The 21,568-nt window shown below is 35.1% G+C and overlaps 1 protein-coding gene across 1 annotated transcript in view; it reads left to right on the top strand.

Annotated features, from left to right (window-relative positions):
• Positions 1 to 21,568, top strand: part of LOC115419135 (copine-9-like) — a 399,664-nt gene that overhangs the window by 340,876 nt on the left and 37,220 nt on the right. Inside the window, exon 17 of the mRNA XM_030133771.1 lies at positions 12,506 to 12,633. Coding sequence (XP_029989631.1) covers positions 12,506 to 12,633 — 128 coding nt within the window. The remainder of the gene's footprint in view (positions 1 to 12,505; positions 12,634 to 21,568) is intronic.

Below are 21,568 nucleotides of genomic sequence, written 5' to 3'. Positions count from 1 at the left end.
AAGACACCAGACATGACACATGAGGAGGACTTAACAAAATAAAACAGGAAACGACAGACAAGACAGACAAAACCAGACTAACGTCTGGGAGCAGATGTGACATGAAAAAGTTGCAAGTGTGGCTTGTTGAAGATTTCTACAATTTTACAATTTCATTTAGCAGACGCTTTTATCCAAAGCGACGAACAACATAAGCAAGAATTTAGACTTGAGGGAAAAACCCTCAGTAAGTGCAAAAAGTGCTTGAAGTTTGATCGGCCGCAGGCGCTGCCATCAAGTACTAGAAGAAGTGCTGATTTCTCCATAAACCATGAAAAATTTTTGGCATAAAAAGCTGAATATTTAAAAAAAAAAAATTGAAAAATATAAATACAAGCACTAATGTCCTGAAGAAGCTGAACATTTTAAACTTTGAACGGTGAAAATCTGTGAAAATCAGATACATTTTGAGTAGTATTTTACTTGTGGAGTAAGTGGTCACATAACAAATACTTGCTCCCATCCCTAGTGAAGAATATTCAGAACAAATACGTGCTCACCTCTGGAGAAATTCCAGTGATGTGGCTGCCTCCTCTGGATATTCAATGTTGAACACCTAGTATGACCCAAAGAGGGCAGCTAAAAAAAAAAATCCCGCTCAAAATTACTGTATTTTGGTTTACAGTAAAATATATTTTACTGTAGAATTCACCCGCCAATTACTTTTGCCCATGATGCTTTGCAGATCTCCAGCAACATACTGTATACAGGTTCTACAGTAAGCATTTGCTCATTATACAGTAATAATGCTGTGAAAACTACAGAAACTTGTTACAGTGTGGGATTCAACAAAATGTATGACAGTTTTGAAAAATATATAAAATGTATAAATGACATGCAAATACTAGTACAAATGTTTTCCAGTGACATTGTGGTGATTTGAGGGAAAGATGTTATGGAGCAGATGGTGTAAATACAGCAGAAACAGGGAGGAAAGTTCACAAATTTGCAGCTGCTCGATTACAAATAGACTTGCGTTCTTAGGAAGTCCGTTCTCTGGGACCGTTCTTACCAAGACTGTACTCCCTGAGTTCGCAAGACTGTACTCTGCGTTCTTGATATTGAGAAACGGCCAGTGTCTTCTGGAATCCAAACCAAAGCTGGTGCCGTCAAATATTGCATGTTGACTTTTTTTTTTGTCTCACCCAAGTTTGTCCAACCTGAAACTGTCAATTTCAGTCACTTCTGTTGAACGTACGGTTGGTCTCCACACCGTCCCAGTCGGACGTCAGCAGTGGACGAGGTTTGTCTATGTTCATCGTCCTTAAGAACAGTCACTCCATCACTTTTCTTAATTAGAGTTCACCTCAGCGTGACAAAGCCCACAGCGCCATCATACTAAGGCAGCTCTAATTAGGAACCTATTGTTTGGAACCTACTTGAAACAGGAGTTTAACATATTTAATGTTTAAAATGTTGGATTTGTTTTATAACAGAAATGAGCGGCTTATTATTAGAGGAAAAACCCTTTAATTAGAGCGGTGGAATGTGGTTGATATAAAGGTCTGCATGATTATTTAACCAGACACACTGGTAGAAATAAACTCATTTGCTGTAAATTAAGAGCAACATTAGAGAAAATATTGTTCCGTGAGAATTATTTGACTCAGATTAACTTCCATCACATAGCTCCACTTTGTTATTGTTTAATTAACGCTGTTTTTTTGGATCTGGTTTAAAAGAAATCTGTATTATTGAATAAAAACCTCTGTCTCCGGGGAAATAATTAGAAGGTAATTGCGTACAAGAAACCCTCAGATGTGAACATTAACCTGCCTTTGAAAAGCAGACGTAAACAACATCAACAGCAACAAGCAAGTCTCAACCACGAACAAAACATCAGTTCATGTGTTAGTTTAACATGACGTTACAATTATCTGATTGAAAAACACATTTCAGACTGTTGGAAATCATTTGCATAGTTGTCACTCATCAGACGAAAAGGAAAGCCTAATGAGATAAATTTGAACCTGATATTAGAAATCCTTTCTGTTTTACATGATAGTTATTTTTCTAACTGGAAAAAATAAATTATATCATTATGTTCAGGTTTTGGCTGTAATGTATGGAGGACCGAACCTGCCATATTGAAAAATATTTACAGGAATATAAAAATGGCTTGATAAATTAAATCCTGTGCCAATACGTAATACAAAAAAAAATTAAAAGGCATTTTCTATGAAGTTATCTGTAAAATATGACAAAAAATAGTTACTTGTATTGTCATTTCTAACAGTTTTAATTTTAATTTGCGTTAAAAACCCCAGTTATTTACTTTAACATTTTATTTTCCATACCATTTATTTATATATTTTGTCCTTATTTATATTTTTCCTTCTTTACTTTTTATCCCTGCATTTATTTTTGCGTTGTTTTCTATTTGCATTTTTTTTTATCTCTTTATGACCCCAAAACGATCTATTTCTATATGTTATCTGACATTTTATTAATTTATTGGCTTTTTTTTTAAATTATTCATAGTCATATTTACATCCTTTATTCTCCGTCTTGCATTTTCTTCCTCTGTTTATTTCTCCAAGCCTATTTGTTCCTACATCTCTATTTTCTATTTCTATATGCAAGTCTCCTTCATTAGGCAAATGAAAGGGGCGGTCTTTAAAGGTGTGTGCTGTGGTCAGCTCTTCTCCTATTGGTCAGTTTGTATTAGGGGGCTGTCCCTTCAGTGCAGAATCGACCAGACATACCTGGCGCTTGTGTTCTCGATAGAGAGTGGGACGAAACTGTGTTATTTGAAAACCAGCAGAATGGACTCTATGCACAGCCCCACTACTTCCTGAACTTCAGGTGGCTCCTTTATTTCCTGTCTTTCATTATTGGACACACTGATTAATCCAGGTGTGTCTGCTCCTTCTTTTTGTGACTGCTGTGGTCAGACTCACCTGGATTAATCAGTGTGTCCAATAATGAAAGACAGGAAATATGTGTCAATTTTTAAAATATTTTTTTATGTGATTACCTCCGCCAAGGAGGTTATGTTTTTGTCGGCGTTGGTTTGTCTGTGTGTCTGTTTGTTTGATACTGGCACAAGGAACAAATGATTACATTTTGATGGGTGATCGGGGGTGGGGGGGCCACGGGGGCCCACTGATCTGCCTTGGCGGAGGTCTACACTCTCTGAGTGCTTCTAGTTATTTATTTTTTCATGCTCATGGCCATTATGGCAGTTAACTTGTGTACTGCCCGATTGGACCTTTTATACTTCTGTTGGGAAGGGAGTGGCTCCAGTGTGTGGTGTCCTGGATTGTGTAATTTTATTGGGGTGGCATCTGGTGGTGCTGTTTGTGTATGTTTGTACCTCCACCAAGGAGGTTAGGTTTTTGTTGGCATTGGTTTGTCTGTCTGTCTGTCTGTCTCTCTGTTTGTCTGTCAGTCTGTTTGTCTGTCTGTCTGTCTGATAACTCAAAAAGTCATTGACAGATTTGGATGAAAATCTCAGGAAATGTTGATACTGGCACAAGGAACAAATGATTAAATTTTGGTGGTGATCCGGGGGTGCACTGATCTGCCTTGGTGGAGGTCTGCTTTTCTAGTTGTGTATGTGCTTATGTGTTTATGATCCCTGCTGCACATTGAATTTCCTTTCCTAAGGATAAATAAAGTTGAAGGAAAAAAAGGAGCCACCTGAAGTTCAGGAAGTAGTGGGGCTGTGCATAGAGTCCATTCTGCTGCAGAAATGGTTGACTATCATACAGGAACATGAACCAGCATGGCAGCTCCAAAGGCCGAGGTGGAGACCCTCCGTCTGCTCTGAGGGTTAGGGTTATGGAGCTTTTCAGATTCTCTGTCACTTCTACCAGTGGAAAGAGACAAGTCGACAAAATAAGAGCGGTGTACCAGCATTGTTTCATGAAGATCAGTTATATTTCTGGAAACAGGTCGAATTTCATAACTCATTTAAAATGACACCACCCAACCGTTAATATTAGTGCTACCAGAAGAAAAACTGAAACCCAATTTTTTATTTCAATAAAGTTTTTTTTCGTGAAAATTGGTCTCCTTCACTGAACCGAAAACTTACCGAACTGAAATGTTTCTGTACCGTTACAGCCCTAATTTTTGATCCTTTTTTACTGCTTTAATCCGAGGTTTTTCCTTCTCTTTTTTCTGAATATTTGTACAGTTGACATGACTTTGAAGCAGCGTCTACATTCCCCTGTTTTTCAGCAGAAATGGAACAGGTTCTTCTGGTGCTGGTTGTTGTTGTTGTTCCCCCTTTGGCTCCATCACTTGTCAAAAAGCAGAGCCTCTTCAAGCTCTTCACCAGTTCTGTCTTCCTTTACATTATGTACCTGCCTAATGCTGGTAAACACATGTCCCACAGGTAATATTAAAAATAAACACAAGTGGATTTACCCACAGTCACATGACAGGAAGTGGAGCAGCTGGGAAATACTTTACAGAAGTAGACTTCAACTTAGACAGTATCTGTCATTTACATCAAATATATGTGTATTTGTATGCATGTATGTGTACTTGTATGTTGTGTGTATATGTATAAATGTTTGTATGTATATATGTGTATATGGATGTATGAGTGTGTATGTGTGAATAGATATATAAATATAAAAGAGTAATGTATTGTTTGACTGATGGATTGAAATCTTTATTTTGAACATGTAGACAGTGAAATCAAAACAAAATCAACCAACAAAATATCAGTAATGATACATAAAAGGTTGATAAGTAAACAAAAAATTATGTATTTATTTATTTATTTATTAAATTAAATTAAACATGCTTGAAAAGGAGTAGGAAGAAGTAAAAAATTATATACTCCTACTGCCAATCTCTGTTCCTTATGATCTCTATACAGAAATTATTATTTTATATGAATATCAATATAATAATAATAATAATAATAATAATAATGATAATAATAATAATAATAATAATAATGATAATAATAATAATAATAATAATAATAATAATACAATATCACACATCCTTATTCCTATATACACTAATATAATAATACCCATTTACAAATTACCACACCAGTATCAGCACACAGTTATTAAAAAAAAGCTAAAAGGAAGAGGGAGATAAATGTATATTAATAATAATATTTCATGGAGAGGGGGTAGGATTAAATAAATTGCACTTCTTCCCACCTCTTTTCAGGCATGTAAATGAAACTATTGTGCTGTTCTTCAGTCTAAAATTGTCTTGATTGTTGATTTTTGTATTATTATTTATGTTTTTCTTGTTCACATATATGTTAAATTTCATTGCACATTCAGAATAAATCACTAAATCAAATCAAATTCAAATGAAATTTGGATGCAGTTGGTTCAGCAGGCCGCAGCAATAAATACAAACAGGCAGTATATATACAAGATCATATATACAAGACAGAAAAAATATGCATATAAAAAACTATAGAAGATAGACTATATATGCATATAGAAGAAAACTGTGCGAGTATAAAAAATTATGGTTCTCTGATTAAAAAATAAATAAATTCAGTAGGAAATATTGCACACTTAGTTCTATTGCACGTTGGAACAGTCCTACTGAGAAACTGTTGCACTTATATGAAAAAAAAAAAATTCTATGATGGTTTTTTATGGTCTTTTAAACATGTCGTGTTCAGAGTATCACATTTGTTTACATCTGATTGGAACATTAATTTGATTTCATCGGCTTATTGAAACATGATTCATTTTATTCATTGCAAAAAATTAACCCTATAACACCAAACGTATCATATTTGATCCATGAGTTTTGAAGCCCTCTACATGATCAGTGTGATATTTTTTTGTCTTGAAAAACCTGATGTATACAATTAGATACATGTAATACACAGATAATCCACCAGGGGGAGGAGTTCATTCACCAGAGGCCTTTCCAGTGACACTACAAGTCTGTCGTTAATGAGGAAGGACGAAGAACTGGGACCATTTAGAAAAGGAATTACCAATTTACAATGCAATTACTGCAATTACTTAAATACCTGAACTATAATGCAATTCTCAGAACAAGAACAGTATGTTTGTAAATTGACAGGCAATCGGACACTCCCTCCTTTAACCCTTTCATGGATAGTGGTTACTACAGTGGACAGTTATTCAAAGCTGTTCTCTTGTATATTCATGGATTTTGTTGTTTTAGTTCCATATCAACCAACACAGTGGACGCTTATGCATAATCCCATACACTGCAATTCATACAATTACTGTAACTTTCCTGTTCTTGATAAACCTGATCTGCAGTAACATATTTGAGTGTAAATCAATTAGACTGTAATGAACTGTTTCTTTTAAAACATTTTTTTTTTTTGCGTATTATCTGAGTAATAGCTAGTATTATAATATGTTAAAATGTGAGAAAACATCAGATTAGCACCATTTTAAAAAAATATATATATATAGTTTTCACGCAGTATAGACAGTAAATACATGTTTTGTTGCTTCAAAAATTAAACGAATGGTGTTCAGCCTAGTGGACATTTTTGTAACTCCATGATAAATAAAACATTTCAATCACTTTTTTTTCATGCCTAAAGAGGAATAAAAACACTCAGGAAAAACAAATCTTGATTAAGGCTCTCATAATTCATGCATGAAAGGGTTAAAAAAAAAATAAAAATGAACGGCTCTTTACAAAGACTTGGTTCCCATCGTTCATTTCAAAGAGCCGTTCAAAAGATTCGATTCGTTCGTGAACATCACATCACTTGAGCGGCTACATCAAAGCGTGTTGTAACTCTCTTTATAGGGCTCTGGTTCACCCGTCTGTCAAAGCCACACCCACTCTGTCCTCTGCTCTACTATGTCCGGAGTTCATCTACCAATCCTCACACCATAAATTCGTTTTTGTCGGTGCAAAATGTCCAGGGGGAAAAAAACCTGATATCATCAAAGATATGATCAGCCTTATGTTAAAAATCTTTTTTTTTTTCAAATATAAATAATAAATCAAAGGAAATACTTTACAGAAATAGAATGAGGAGATATTCTTGGAGCTTCATTTCATTCTAACACAGACCTCCGATGTTCTCGTTAAAATCAGCCTTGGAACATGGAACTTAACAAGTGCGGACTTTTAACCAGCGAGCCCAGAAACAGGAGAACACATTCTGCATTATGTTGGGGTTAACAGTTTAAGGAGCGAGTCCAGAAACGAGCCCCAGGGATGATCCACAGATTTAAGGTTAAAAGACACATATCCTGGAGACAGAGGGGCGAAAAATTCAACCCAGATGTAGACGAATGTTATGAAGCAAGTTTGGAAGCACTTTAGGTCTATTTGAAAAATAAATATTTACTGAGATAAAAGAGAAACTATTTTTCAGATAAAACACATTTTTATTAGGGCTGGGCAAGTTAACGTGTTATTACCGCATTAACACATTCGTTAAATAACGCAGACAATTTTTTTTTTGTCCCGTTAATGCCGTTCTGCCTTTCAAGCAAGCCTTAGTTCATTTATACATACGGACTCTTATTGTGAAACTCATGCTTTTATTTTGGCGCTCCACATGCACTAGAACTAAGCGCTGGTGCCAGTGTAGCTGAGAGGGGAAAAGTGAGCGAACTTTCCGAGTAATGCTGAATCAAACTTTGTGTAACTCCTGCAGTTCAACGCCTGTATGTATCAATCCTTCTGTTGTTTGCTAAATAATTTCACATGCAAACGTGCCGTTAGAAACATGTTTATGACGTTATTTTGGATGTGTTTATTACAATGTGTTATTAACATGTTTAAGCTAATTCGTTCATGTTAACAGTCGGAGATGGGTTGCTAATTCTTTATGCAGGCTCATGTTAAGCTTATGTTAATTCATTGGTTGTGTTTAGGTATAATATGCCAGCCTTTGAACTAACCTTTACTTATTTACAATGTGATTAGCTCGATGCTAACTTGAATGGGAAAATCCATAGACACGCTAATGATTAGCATTTACAGATTAATTTAAAATTTACAACGTCTTTTAATCCAGCAACAAAGGTTCACATCAGAGATATTTAATACTTTTCATTCTGACAACAACTGAACATAAAATACTCACAGGCAAACGTTTTAGGGGCAACAGAGTGAAAGAAACGTGTCTTTTTATGTCCGAACTGACTACGGTAACACCGAAAGGACAAAATATACATTAGTGCAATTTATTCCGACCACTAGAGGGCCCCCTTTGCTTGTTTTTAACAACTGAACATCACATATTATTGGTCTTATTAGTATTAGTACTTATTAGTGGGCTTAAGACTCCTGTTAATCGCTCACAACTGTAAATACACTGGTGTGGACATAAACATGTGTAAAAGTACTGGTCTTTTCCATGGACATTTTCATTTTAAATGTCTTCAGATGGTGGAGTTGAGAAGGACAAAGTTGTTTGAAAGCACTTACATGTGTGATTATTTTTATCACCAGAGTACTTCAAGTCTGAAATATCACTGAAAGGAAATACACGCTGTTGATGCCAGCAACACCCCACCACCACCACCACCCCCGCAATATAACTATGTGATTAATTGCGATTAATTGCAAAAATCCACACGATTGTGATTAAAAATTTTAATTGCTGTCCAGCACTAATTTTTATATTATTTTACATTATATTTAATACAAAAATCCATATGTAACGCGGTCAAAAGGACACGAAAATTACACACTCCTTTTTTTAAATATATCGTTTTATTCTCTCACAGGTACATTTTGGGAATTGAACTAATTATACAAGGCAGAGTGTTTGGCCAAAATGACCGCTGTTGCAAAATCATTAACGATTTATTTGTGTTTAAATGTTCAGTTTCCATATGTAACACCAGTGGACACGATAGGTTCCACACCAAACCTGGAATGAGACTGAGATTGATGAAAAACCCACACGTGTGGATTAGAAAAAACACTAGGATCGACACATTGAACACAGTGTCTTTATTTAGAGTCTATAGAAGAGCATTTACAGTTTACAGCAGGGCTCTCAAACTCATTTTCTTTCCGGTTCCACATTCAGCCCGATTTGATCTCCAGTGGGCCGGACCAGGAAAATAATAACATAATAACCGATAAATAATGACAACTACAAATATTTGTCTTTGTTTTAGTGCAAAAAAAAACAAACATTAAATTATGAAAATACTTACTTTTATAAACTATCCAAATAAAAAAGATGTGAATAACCTGAAAAAACTGAAACTTTTTAAGAAAAATCAGTGCAATTTAAACAATATTATGCCTCATTTTATCATTTCTACATGTGCATTATGGATCAGATCTACAAAGACTCTAAACACTTTAGTAACAGGCAGAAAACAGTTAAAATTGGGCTTAATTTTCTTTAGACATTTCAGGTTGTTCATATTTGTTCAGGTTATTCACATTTTATTGTTTCAGGATAGTTTGTAAATGTAAATATTTTCATAATTTAATGTTTTTTTTTTTTTTGCACTAAAACAAAGACAACAATTTGAAGTTGTCATTATTTGTAGGCACAGTGTAAAATAATTTTTTTCACATCAAGCCGAGAATAAAATCTGGAGTCATTCTGTTTTGTCGGTTATTCTGCTGTTATTATTTTACTTTAGATCATATTGGTCTGTATGTGGAACCTGAACCTAATGCACTGACACCTAGGGAGATTTAATGTCCATATTTGGGTCCTATTTTTGGACCCAATATTTGATTATAAATTCATTAATTATGGGATGGCTCAGAGCAGAGTGTCTTTTTTTTGCATTTATCTGAGGTCATCATTAGGTCTCTGCTGGGGGGGTGGACCCTATGTCTTTTTGTTCTTCTTCCATCTGGCAGACACTCTGGTTCTATCAAATGTTCTACTTCTCGGTCTGCCAGTAGTTTCTTTGCCAGTGCTGTGCAGGGCCTTAACAACTCCATATCACATACTTAATGTATGGTGTGTGTGTGTTTGATTTTTGTATTTGTGTATAAATAACGCATTTTATATTCATGGACTGTGAGTGTCGGCCAATCTATTTATGTAAATGTAAGGCTTTACATCATTTGATTTGAATTTGTTTTTTTACTTTAGATTATTATTTCAGTTTTTCAGTTGTATCGCATTTTTAATTCTTTTTTTTTTTTCCTGTGTATTGTTTATTTCCGGTGAGGTATTTATATAAGCCTTTTTTTGGTTTCCATCCTCTCCTGCACAATGGTGTTACTTGCATGAAAATTACTTTTTTTAGTCTTGCTGCTTGTGATGTGCAAATAAATAAAATAACATATGAATAAGTTAACAATGTACTGAATGCAGCTGTCTGGGTGAATAAAACCTGTAATAACAGACTTACAATCAATTATAATGGAGTGTCTGAGTTTACACAATATGTATCTGTACAGTATAGTCCAGAGGAAAATAAAGGGGTAGCATTAAGAAGAAGAGCCAAATTATCATCATCATCATCATCATCATCATCATCATCTTCATCACCACCTTCAACATCATCATCATCTTCATCATCTTCAACATCATCATCTTCATCATCATCTTCATTATCATCATCACCTTCATCATCTTCATCATCATTTTCATCATCATCATCTTCATCATCATCATCTTCGTCATCTTCATCATCATCTTCATTGTCATCATCAACTTCATCATCATCATCTTCTTCTTCTTCATCTTCATCATCTTCATCGTCATCATCATCTTCAACATCATCATCATAATCATCATCATCTTCATCATCATCTTCATCGTCATCATCAATCACTTCATCTTCATCATTTTCATCATCATCATCTTCTTCTTCATCATCTTCATTGTCGTCATCATCATCATCTTCAGTATCATCATCACCTTCATCATCATCATCATCATCTTCTTCATCTTCTTCATCTTCTTCATCGTCATCATCATCATCATCACCTTCATCATCATCATCTTCTTCATCTTCATCATCTTCATCTTCTTCATCTTCTTCATCAGTCCCATCACCAGACTGCAGACACATCACACACTCAAACAGATCCTCTTCTTCTGTTTCTGTGTGAATCCGTCTTCAGGGGTTTAATTTTATGGGGTTTTTTGCTTCCTGTTTGGTTCAGGAGGGAGAACATCGACTGGTTGTTAATGTTCACATGATGGTTTTTAACGAGTCAGAGCTATAAACTTATGATGGTATTAAACTGATTTTATGGTCACCTCAAAATGAAACCATCAACATGATTTAAGTTTTTACTCTGACTCGGGGTAATTTTCTGTCATTTGGTTCTTGAATTACTTGTGCTGCTTTAATAAACTGTTGATGTTTTACAAATGAATTTGATTTAGAAATATCAGGTGATTAATGTTCTTCTACTGTTTTTGTTGTTGTTACAGTTTATTGTTGTTGTTACTGTTTATTGTTGTATCTGTTTGTTTATTGTTTTTACTGTTTATTGTTGTTAGTGTTTGTTTATTGTTATTACTGTGGGTTGTTGTTACTGTTTATTGTTGTTACTGTTGTTGTTACTGTTTTAATGTTGTTAATATTTGTTTATTGTTGTTTATTGTTGTTGTTACTGTGTATTTATTGTTGTTACTGTTTTTTTTTTTTTTTACTGTTTATTGTTTTTACTGTTTATTGTTGTTACTGTTTGTTTGTTTATTGTTGTCACTGTTTGTTTATTATTTTTACTGTTTGTTTATTGTTATTACTGTTGGTTATTGTTACTGTTTATTGTTGTTACTGTGTTATTGTTGTTACTGTTTTGTTGTTGTTAATGTTTGTTTATGGTTTATTGCTGTTGTTACTGTTTATTGTTGTTGTTGCTGTTTATTATTGTTACTGTTTATTGTTGTTACTGTTATCATTGCTACTGTTTATTGTCGTTACTGTTTATTGTTGTTGTTGTTGTTACTGTTTATTTGTTACTGCTTATTATTGTTACTGTTTATTGTTGTTGTTACTGTTTGTTGTAATTGTTTCTGTTTTTGCCTGTTGTTTGTTTTTGTTTCAGGGTCTGTATAAGGGTTTGTTTGTTTGTTTGTTTGTGCCCTTCCATCAGGTAATATCTGTACAGTAATAAAATAACTCAATCCAACCAATAGGGGGAACTGATCCAAGGTTCAAACCCTTCTTAGATTAAAAACTGTCCAGACACTCGTGACCCCAGTTCACTCATATTTGAGGCCAAATTGTTGAGCAGGACACGGTTAAAAAAAAGAAAAGAAATATCAGTTTATCTGCAGCTCGAGGCAGGGTGTGTGTGTGTGGTGTTGCACATTCCTTATTATTAAGACTTCAACAGAAAAACCTCCTCTGGTTTTACAGACAACAGCAGCCACAACAACACCAACGCTGTCCTTCCTCTAAACCACCACTTTTAAAACGTGTCATCATTGTTTCTTTGGGCTTTTCATACCTTTCATTTGGCTCCTTTGTAGGTACCTGTTTTGGAAATGTCTGAATGAAAAGCTAAAAAAAAAAAAACCCAAAACACATAAACGTCCTTTGTCTTGTGACAAACAGAATGTTTTCTTCTGCAGAACTCCAACACAGAAAACCCAAACTGCGTGGCCATCGAAGGCGTACTAGAGGCGTACTTCCAGAGTCTACGGACCGTCCAGCTCTACGGACCCACCAACTTCGCTCCTGTCATCAGTCAGGTGGCCCGGTGAGAGAACCACACATGACGTATTCTGCACAGATACATACAGGAGGCGTTCAAAGTCACATTATTTATTTTATTTTATTTTAAAATTTTTATTCATTTATTTGTTTTGTGCAGAAGAAAAAAAAAAATCAAACATCTTTTGTGTACAAGGAGCTAACGGCATAGCAAATACAATAATAAACAAGTGTTCAGAGAACGCAAACCTCTGCCAAGCGCCCCGAACGGTGTGCATGTATGGATCGACTGTTTCTTTTTAAATTCAACAGTATCCAGGTTGTTCCATACAGTAGAAAAAATTGAAGCTTGGTACCAGTCATGTGTATGTCAAATTATATTAAATTCCAATCAATATTTGTTGAGTTCTAATGAAAAATGTGTGGTAAATGGGATTTTCAATGTTAAAGTGAAATGTCCACAGAGTCTACATTCCACAGTGGATGTGGACAATTTTGTGCCAGATACAAGATACTGTTATAAACTACGGGTGGATCAAATTGGAGGCTAATCTGAGTCGTTTTGAATTTTTTATGAATTTTGGAAAATTGCTCAATGATGAGAAATAGGAAAATTGTAGATTTTGTGACCTTGCTGTGACCTTGATCTTTGACCTACTTGGCCCAAAATTTAATGGGTTGGTCCCAGGGCCTAGGCCTATCTGTGGGTAAAATTTGGCAAAGATGGTTGGAATAGTTTTCTTGTAAAGTTGCTAACAAACACACAAGCACGCAAAGCAAAGTGATCACAACACCTGGCAGAGGTAACAAAGGTGATCAAGACAAAATAGCAACTGCCATGTACACTCGTGTTATGTCCTGGCCCAGGGGTTACTCGGGCATAGTAACTCGGGCATCTTTGGAATTTTGTCGCGACGTGACTTGTGGGAAGCGGAGGTTCGTGCAGCCACATGACAGCGGCATGAAAAAGCAACAAACATGACACGGAAACATGCATATCTTTCCAGCCGCATTTCAGCTGTTTCCGTGTCGGTGTCGCTGCCAGGTGGCTGCACGAACCTCCGCTTCCCACAATACACGTCACGACAAAATTCCGAAGATGCCCGAGTTACTTCCTGGTTCTGTTTGTAAACACATGGTTTGTTTATGGTGGATGGAACTAAGCAATTGTTCATCGTGAGGGAAGAGATTCAGGTGAATAATCACAGAAAGACTTACGGCAGTGGTTCCCAACTGTTTTTGGCTCCTGACCCCATGTTAACATCACAAATTTCGGGCGACCCCTGACATTCAAAACAGAGACATTTTTTTCGTGGAGATGTCTTAGCAGGAAGAAATCTTTCCATTTTCTGTTTGGTCCTCTCGGATGTTACATCCTGCATTTTATTTCAACTTGATTTTTATTAGGAAAAATGTGTGGTGTTTTAACTGGAATGAAATATATAGTGAGTCATTAAAAAATATAATATATAATTAGTAATTTATTGATTTATTTTTTTAGCAATTACTAGAAATTTCAGGTGACCCCATATGAATTCCATGCGACCCCACGTGGGGTCCCAAGCCCAAGGTTGAAAAACACTGACTTATGGATTTGTGATACTTAGGCTATGGCTGGGGTTTTACAGATTTGATGAAAAATTGGCCACGAAAGTCTACGGCACCTTTAAGGAACTCAAAGAGGGTTAGGGGAGGGCTCGGCTAAAACAACAAACAAACAGTCTTCTTCTAAATCAAAATTAAATTTCCTAATCTAAAATAAATTCAAGAAATAAAATACCGTAAACTAACCTAAAATCCCTGAATGAAAAACCGGAGAAAAATGTGAAAACAAAAGAGCCACCCTCCCCTACCAGAAAATTAGTTAAAAAAACAAAACAAAACACTGTTTACAAATATATTCAAATTACAAGCTATCACAGACACAATCGAACATGAGGACCGGCAATCGGAAAACACACAGGATCTTCAGGGATGGGAGTTGGCAGGGAGCAAAGAGTGAGTGAACTCTGGGATCCATGGCCATTTTTAACGGGCTGGGTAATCTGGCTCCACCATTCTGCACAAAAAAACAAAAAACAAAAAAAAACCACAAAAAGCACAGCACCCCTGCAGGACTGGAGGGAAAATACACACTAGAACAGAAAATATATACATACAAAAATAACTTACGACCCAGGGTCATAACACTAGCAATAACAAAATAAATTCAATATGTATTGCTCAAAAAGGAGTGTAAAAAAAAAAAAGTATTCACTGTCTGAACTCACACTTCTAAGTACAACCTCGTAAAAAAAAAAAAAAACACTTCAAAAACAGATGCTGTGCAACCCACCGTAATATATGTAGATACGTATGCACACACTGACTGGAGCACACTCATACATAATGTGTCTCATACATAAAATCAACTCATTTGCATACAGACGTGACTTACCTGGTGTCATCATGGGACAGTGACTATCAATGTATGCATGAAATGAATACAAATAGAAAATACCTCAGCTGATCTGATTGGACAAAGAAACAGAAGTGACAGGTGAACTGCAGTTTCTGAAATACAGTATGGAGACAAACCAAAGACAGAACGGCAGAAATATATGTGCAAGCAGCAGTGTTGGGAGTAACAGGTTACAGAAGCAATGCATTACAGTAACAGATTACTTTTTGCACTAACACAGTAGTGTAAGGAATTACTAATCAATTTTCAGGAATATTTTACTGGGTATATGTTCAATAGTATTTGCGTTACAACATACTTTTCTTCTATAATAAAATTGCTGGTGATATTTGTCTTTTTTCAATGGAATTCTTCATTTTCCCACATTTCCCTGTGGTCTCCATAAACTGTAAATGCTCTGCTTGGGTCTGAATTCTTCCTTCATTCAACTCCACAGGTCCATCTTCAACCCTATTTCTGAGTAATGACACCAGAAAGGTGGTTTGGAGCACTGGCCCTTTAATTTTTTTTTTTTTTTTTTTTTCCGACTAGTCATATTATTGAGATTACAATAAGAGCTCCACTACAATGTGTTTGTTGGTGAATTATGGGGCATTTATAAGACATGCTTTTTGTTAAGTTTTATCAAAAAATGAATGACGAATGAATGAATGAAATCTTTATTTCGAACATGTCGACAGTGAAATCAAAACAAAAATCAACCAACAAAATATAAGCAGTGGTACATAAATGATTGATAAGCAAAATAAACATCAAAATAAATAAATAAATAAATAAATAAATAAAAGTAAATACTACTACTACTACTACTACTACTACTACTAATAATAATAATAATAATAACTATAAAAACTTATGTACTCCTACCCCCAATTTCTGTTCCTTATGATCACTATGTAGCAATTATTATTTTGTATGAATATCAATATACTACTACTACTCCTACTACTACTACTACTACTACTACTACTACTACTACTAATAATAATAATAATAATAATAATAATAATAATAACACACAAGCTCCAAATATAAGAGCTTCTACTTTCTTGGCACAGTTTGTACTTTTATTTTCCATTAATTAAAACTGCCATGCCAGCCTTTAAACTGATCTGCATAATAATAATAAAAGTGTGGAAACCGGATGAATCCTGTAGCACATCCTGGATCATCCCACAAGCTTTTCTTTCTTTCTTTTTTTTTTTTTTTTAAATTAAATTCCACCTATAACACTTCTTTTTTGGAGCCTGGTCTGTGTTAAGTTTTTAATGGATTTTGGCAGGTTATTACCTGGTCTGGTATTTTTAGCCCCATATGAAGCGGTAATATCCCGTCCCAGTTAAGTGTGGTTGCGGTTGCATAATCTAATGGAGTGAAGCGCTGCTGTGTTGTTCAGCTCTGGGCTCAAGAGCTTCAAAACTCCACTCTATTCACAGAGAGATAACGAGAAAACTTTCCTCCTCTGATCCCTGCCCTCACTTTTTGGGTATTTTTATATTACTTCTCTGGATGTGTTTTCCTTGGTGATTGTCTTGTTCCTCCCAAATTTCCCCCTCCTCCTCCTCCACCTCCTCCTCCACCAACTCCTCCTCCAAATCCCTGTGGTCTTTTTCTCATTCTACCATTCATCATTATCCTGCTCTTCTTTCTGCTTCTGCTCCTCGGGTTCTTCATCTACTTCCTTTTTTCCACTATTCAATTTCTAATTAAACTCCCAGTCATCCTCACGCTGGTCTTCGTCCCTATTGTCCTCCTCCTCCTCCTCTTCAAGCACCTTTTCTTTGTTTTTGTCATCCATGTAGGAGGTTTAGAGTAGTGATAAAGACAAAAGGAGAAGTGGAAGAGCAGGATGCTATAATCCGTGTGTATAAATACACACCGGCAAACGCATCTATTGTTGCCACTTGAAGAATCTTCATACCGATGCTGCCAATAAAAAATGCGCTGCTTATCTGGAACTTGTGAGTTCATACCTATGTTGTCTTTTGGAAATGATGGTTGACGAGGTATTTCCACTTTCAAGTCTCTGAATGTGAAGCTCACAACTTCCCCTCTGGTGTGTTTTGATCAGTGGTGGAATGTAACAAAGTATTTGTACTTTGTTGCTGCACTTAAGTACATTTTTACATATCTGTACTTAAATTAAAGGGCTCATATTTGTCTAAACCCACTTTTCTTAGTCTGTGGTTCATTTCTTTGTGTATTTGGACACAAATAGTTCATACAGTTTGAATTTGAACCCTCCAGCTGCTGCTAAATTATCTTTATATTTATTTGGGCAAAAATCCAGGGGATTTCTACAACCTGTTTGGATTCCTGCTTAATTTGTTCCGTCTACAGTATAACTAGTTCTCCTACTGGTTGAATAGTTCTCCTACTGGTTCCATTGTGTCATTGTTTCCATTGGATCAGGTGACTCTGTTTGCTCCAATGATGGCAGAGTGCATGTTTGGCTGAATCTCCGTTTCTATTTGTGTGTAAAGTGCAGATGTCACACTAACACTGTGAAGTCGATCGTCTTAACGGACAAGTAAAACCAAACTTATGAGAAACAATAAAAACAGAATTTTGGGGCGATAGTGTCATTACGTTTAGTGCAGGAGGAGACGGTAAAAACAGGCTTAGACATCCATACTGCACCTGTGTAATCTGGATTCCAGAGATTTGTGCATATTTAGCGGGTTTTTTAGTGTGTAATTAGTGTGTAGTGCAGTGTGAGTTTGTACTTGGGTGTTGTTTTGTGCTGTGCTAGTTTTGCAAGCAAATAAATGATTTTTTAAAAAAAACAAAACAAAAACAACAAAAATTATTTATATACATATATATATATATATATATATATATATATATATATATATATATATATATATATACACATACATATATATATATATATATATATATATATATATATATATATATATATATATATATATATATTAGGGCTGGGAATCTTAGTTGTAAGGCTAATACAATATGCATCTTGATACAGCATCTCCGATCCGATATATTAAAGATACATGTGTGGCACCTCACGATGCCATACAGTACGATTCACACCCAAATCACGATCCAGAGCATTTAAGCACATTGTGATTCAACAAATTCATTCTGGTAAAAAAAATATGCAGTGCAATTCAATGAGCTTGATTATTTGTTTATCAAATCAGACCATGACTTTTCCCAAAGTGTCTTTAGTTCAGTTTCAAACTTTGACTGAGACTTTGTTTCTAAAGTCATTTCTCTGTTTGTTTCTAACACTCAACTTCTTGCTCCCTCACCGAATCCATTTGTAATGTATTGTATTTGTAATGTAGGTAAAACAGAAAAAGGTTCTGTCACTTTAAGAGACACCTGCGCAAGGTATTCTGGGATGTGCTGCTGGATCTGTATGTGATAGTTTAAGGAAGTATCTCTGGTATGTACAACAGTATTCAATCCAGCTGATCTAGTAAGAAGTACCCATTCATAAACCACATGTGTTCTCCTCCTTCTAAATCTGTCAGATTCAGATACAGACGTTACAGTATTCATCTATGGTGCACATGCTCAGTCCATCCACGGAGCTCAGACTGTTAGTGTACAGTGTACACATCTGCGAATCTGCGGCACATGTTAACGTGGGTCTGAAGGAAAGAAAAACTTTACTCAAATAAAGAGAAACACTTTTAAATGCAAGTAAAAATATATTCTATTGAATGGATCGAATTTTATCGATACAAACATTCAATAACCGATGCATCGCGATATCTTTCCAAACTTTTCATTCACTCGCAGCTTCTCTACCGGTGCACTGGGATCGTGCACGAACGTGTCGGCGTATCGATACGTATCAGATCATTTTCCCATCCCTAATATATATTTATAAAATGACATATAATTGGTTTAAGTTAATGGTAAATTAGTGGGTAATACCTAGTAGATAACTGGTCATCTACAGAATTATACGTTAAAGTACACACAGTACTGCAGAGAGTAAGTACACTAACCTTTAAAGTACACATGTACTGTACAGTTGGTGGTGATTCTTACAGCAGTGACATGGGCAGAGGTCAGAGGTTAATATATGTACACTCTTTACCCAATGAGTCAATACTTTTACTTAAAAAAAAAAAAAAGCATATCCTCCCCATTTCTGCGTAGGTTCTGTCAGGCTCCTCCCACCATCCAAACACATGCACTGATTGGTTAATTGGTTAATCTAAATCACCCATAGGTGTGAATGTGACAGTGATGGGTTGTTTGTCTCTATATGTTCAGCCCTGCAATGAACTGGTGACTCGTCCAGGGTGAACCCCGCCTTCACCCATAGGTAGCTGGGATAGGCTCCGCCCCCACGACCCTAGAGAGGATAAAGCAGGTTCAGAAGATGAATGGATAAATTTGTACCGTTACTTAAGCTTCAGTACTTCCTCCACCGCTGTCTAAAACCTTTTTCCATCTCACAGAACATGGTTTTTGGGCATTAGTTCATGTGTTTGGTTTATTGTTGGGATCATTCACTTGTGTTGTAAACCTCTCCTCCTTCCTCTTCCTTCCTCACAGTCATGTTCTGTCTGTTGTGTTCAGTTTGTAGTTTGGTAAAGTCTGCTCTCGGCTTTGACTGGAACACCAGATGACATTTATAAGGCAGTGTTAGTTTATATTCGTCTCTACTACCAACACCTGAAGCAACAGTGTAGTCACAAATAGTCACTTCAGCTTCAGAGACACTGAACATTTCTGCCAAAGTAACAGAGTGTTTTTCTAACCTTCTGTCCTTCTCTAGTGCAGGGCTTTGAGTTCAGGTTCCACATTCAGACCAATATGACCTGAACGGTACCAGTACAATAATAACAATGAAAAATTAAAAATCACATTATATCAATGTTTACATCTACAAAGCATCCTTAAAAATGTGAATAACACGAACAGCCTGAAATGTCTTAATATAAAAGATTGCAATTTTAACAATACTCAGTTTATCATTTCCACATGTACATTATAACACACAGATCACACTGGATCTACAAATACACAAAACATTTAATAACAGGAAGAATAATTGTTAAAATTGCACTGATTTACCTTAAGATATTTCAGGTTGTTTATATTCAGGATATTCACATTTTTTTTGCGAAATGATAGTTTGCTAATGTAAACATTTTCATGTAATTGTAGTTTTGTTTTGTTATGTTTTTTAGATTACTACGACTACTATGATAGAGTTTTATTCATTCAAACCATCTGAGATTGAACTGGTGTGTATGTGACATCCTTGATTGTTAATATCTTCAGTGTAATTTTGTATTTCACAAATTCATCCCACGGGCCACATTTGGACCCTTTGGAAAATCCCATATGTATGCTAACGCTATTAGCATCTGTCATTAATGCGCAAAAATAAAAGTATTAGGCAACATAAGGAGCCTCAACTGACTAAATACAGTGATTTAACAACACTCTTCTAATTTTTGGTCTAAAATTTAAAAATATATCAGATATAAAATTAAAGGGTGCTGAAAAAATATTGTAAAATAACAGAAAATAACCATCTTATAAAAACACGGTAATTTTCCATAATTAAAATGCCGTTTTTTGCCCTAACTTTACATGAGATTTTGCATATTTTTTTGACTAAAAAGTAAAAAAAAATATGCAAAATCTCATGTAAAGTTAGGAGGAGTCTAAAAACATTAAAAAATGTTTAATAAAGAATATTTACATGTATTAAAACAATCAAGTTACCTATAAATATATATAAATAATTTTCAGTGAGACTAAATTGTACAATCCACTGATAAAAACTGTATTTGGACAGTTTATCAGTGCTTATACATGTTATACATTCACAAAAATACATTTATTCAACATTTTTGTTGTGAAACCTCCCATAATTACACAAGATATTTGTCAATTAACAAACAAGTCTTGTTAAACTTACAGAACAAATACTTCTTTTATGGTTAATTGTCAGTAATTTTATCTGGTTTTATTTATTTATTCGTTTATTTTATTTTATTTTATTTTTTTGCAGTATTAAACTTTAAATTAACAGTTTAATCTCATAAATAGAAAGGAAATATTTGTGAAATTATGATACATTTGCAAATGTATTTTAACTGTATTTTTCTGTGAAAAAAAAAATTCTTTTAAAAAATTTTAATTTTTTAGTTATTCACAGTTACAGTTTTTTCGTGTTATTTTACATTTGACATGTAAAATCACAGTCTATTTTTGTCATTTCATTGATATTTTCCTGTATCTTAAAAATACAGGAAAAATCTGTTAAAAAAACGTGAAAATTCTGTTAAATTACAGATTTTTTACAGTGTATTTTAGGACCTTTTTCCTCAGATTTAGTGTTTTCACCTTGTTTTTCGACACCTCCTTTTTTTAAGTGTATGAAACAGAGGTAGTAACAGCAGAATGGGAGTCAGCGGTGTATGTTCTCCAGGTTTGCAGTGGGTGCGAACAGCAGAACCCTGAGGGGAAAATGTGTCAGTCAGTCAGCAGCTGCACAGCCTCCAGCTAAACTTTG

This window comes from Sphaeramia orbicularis, chromosome 5 (genome assembly GCF_902148855.1).
Source record: "Sphaeramia orbicularis chromosome 5, fSphaOr1.1, whole genome shotgun sequence".
Lineage (NCBI taxonomy): Eukaryota > Metazoa > Chordata > Actinopteri > Kurtiformes > Apogonidae > Sphaeramia > Sphaeramia orbicularis.
This window is presented reverse-complemented; position numbering and strand designations above follow the sequence as displayed.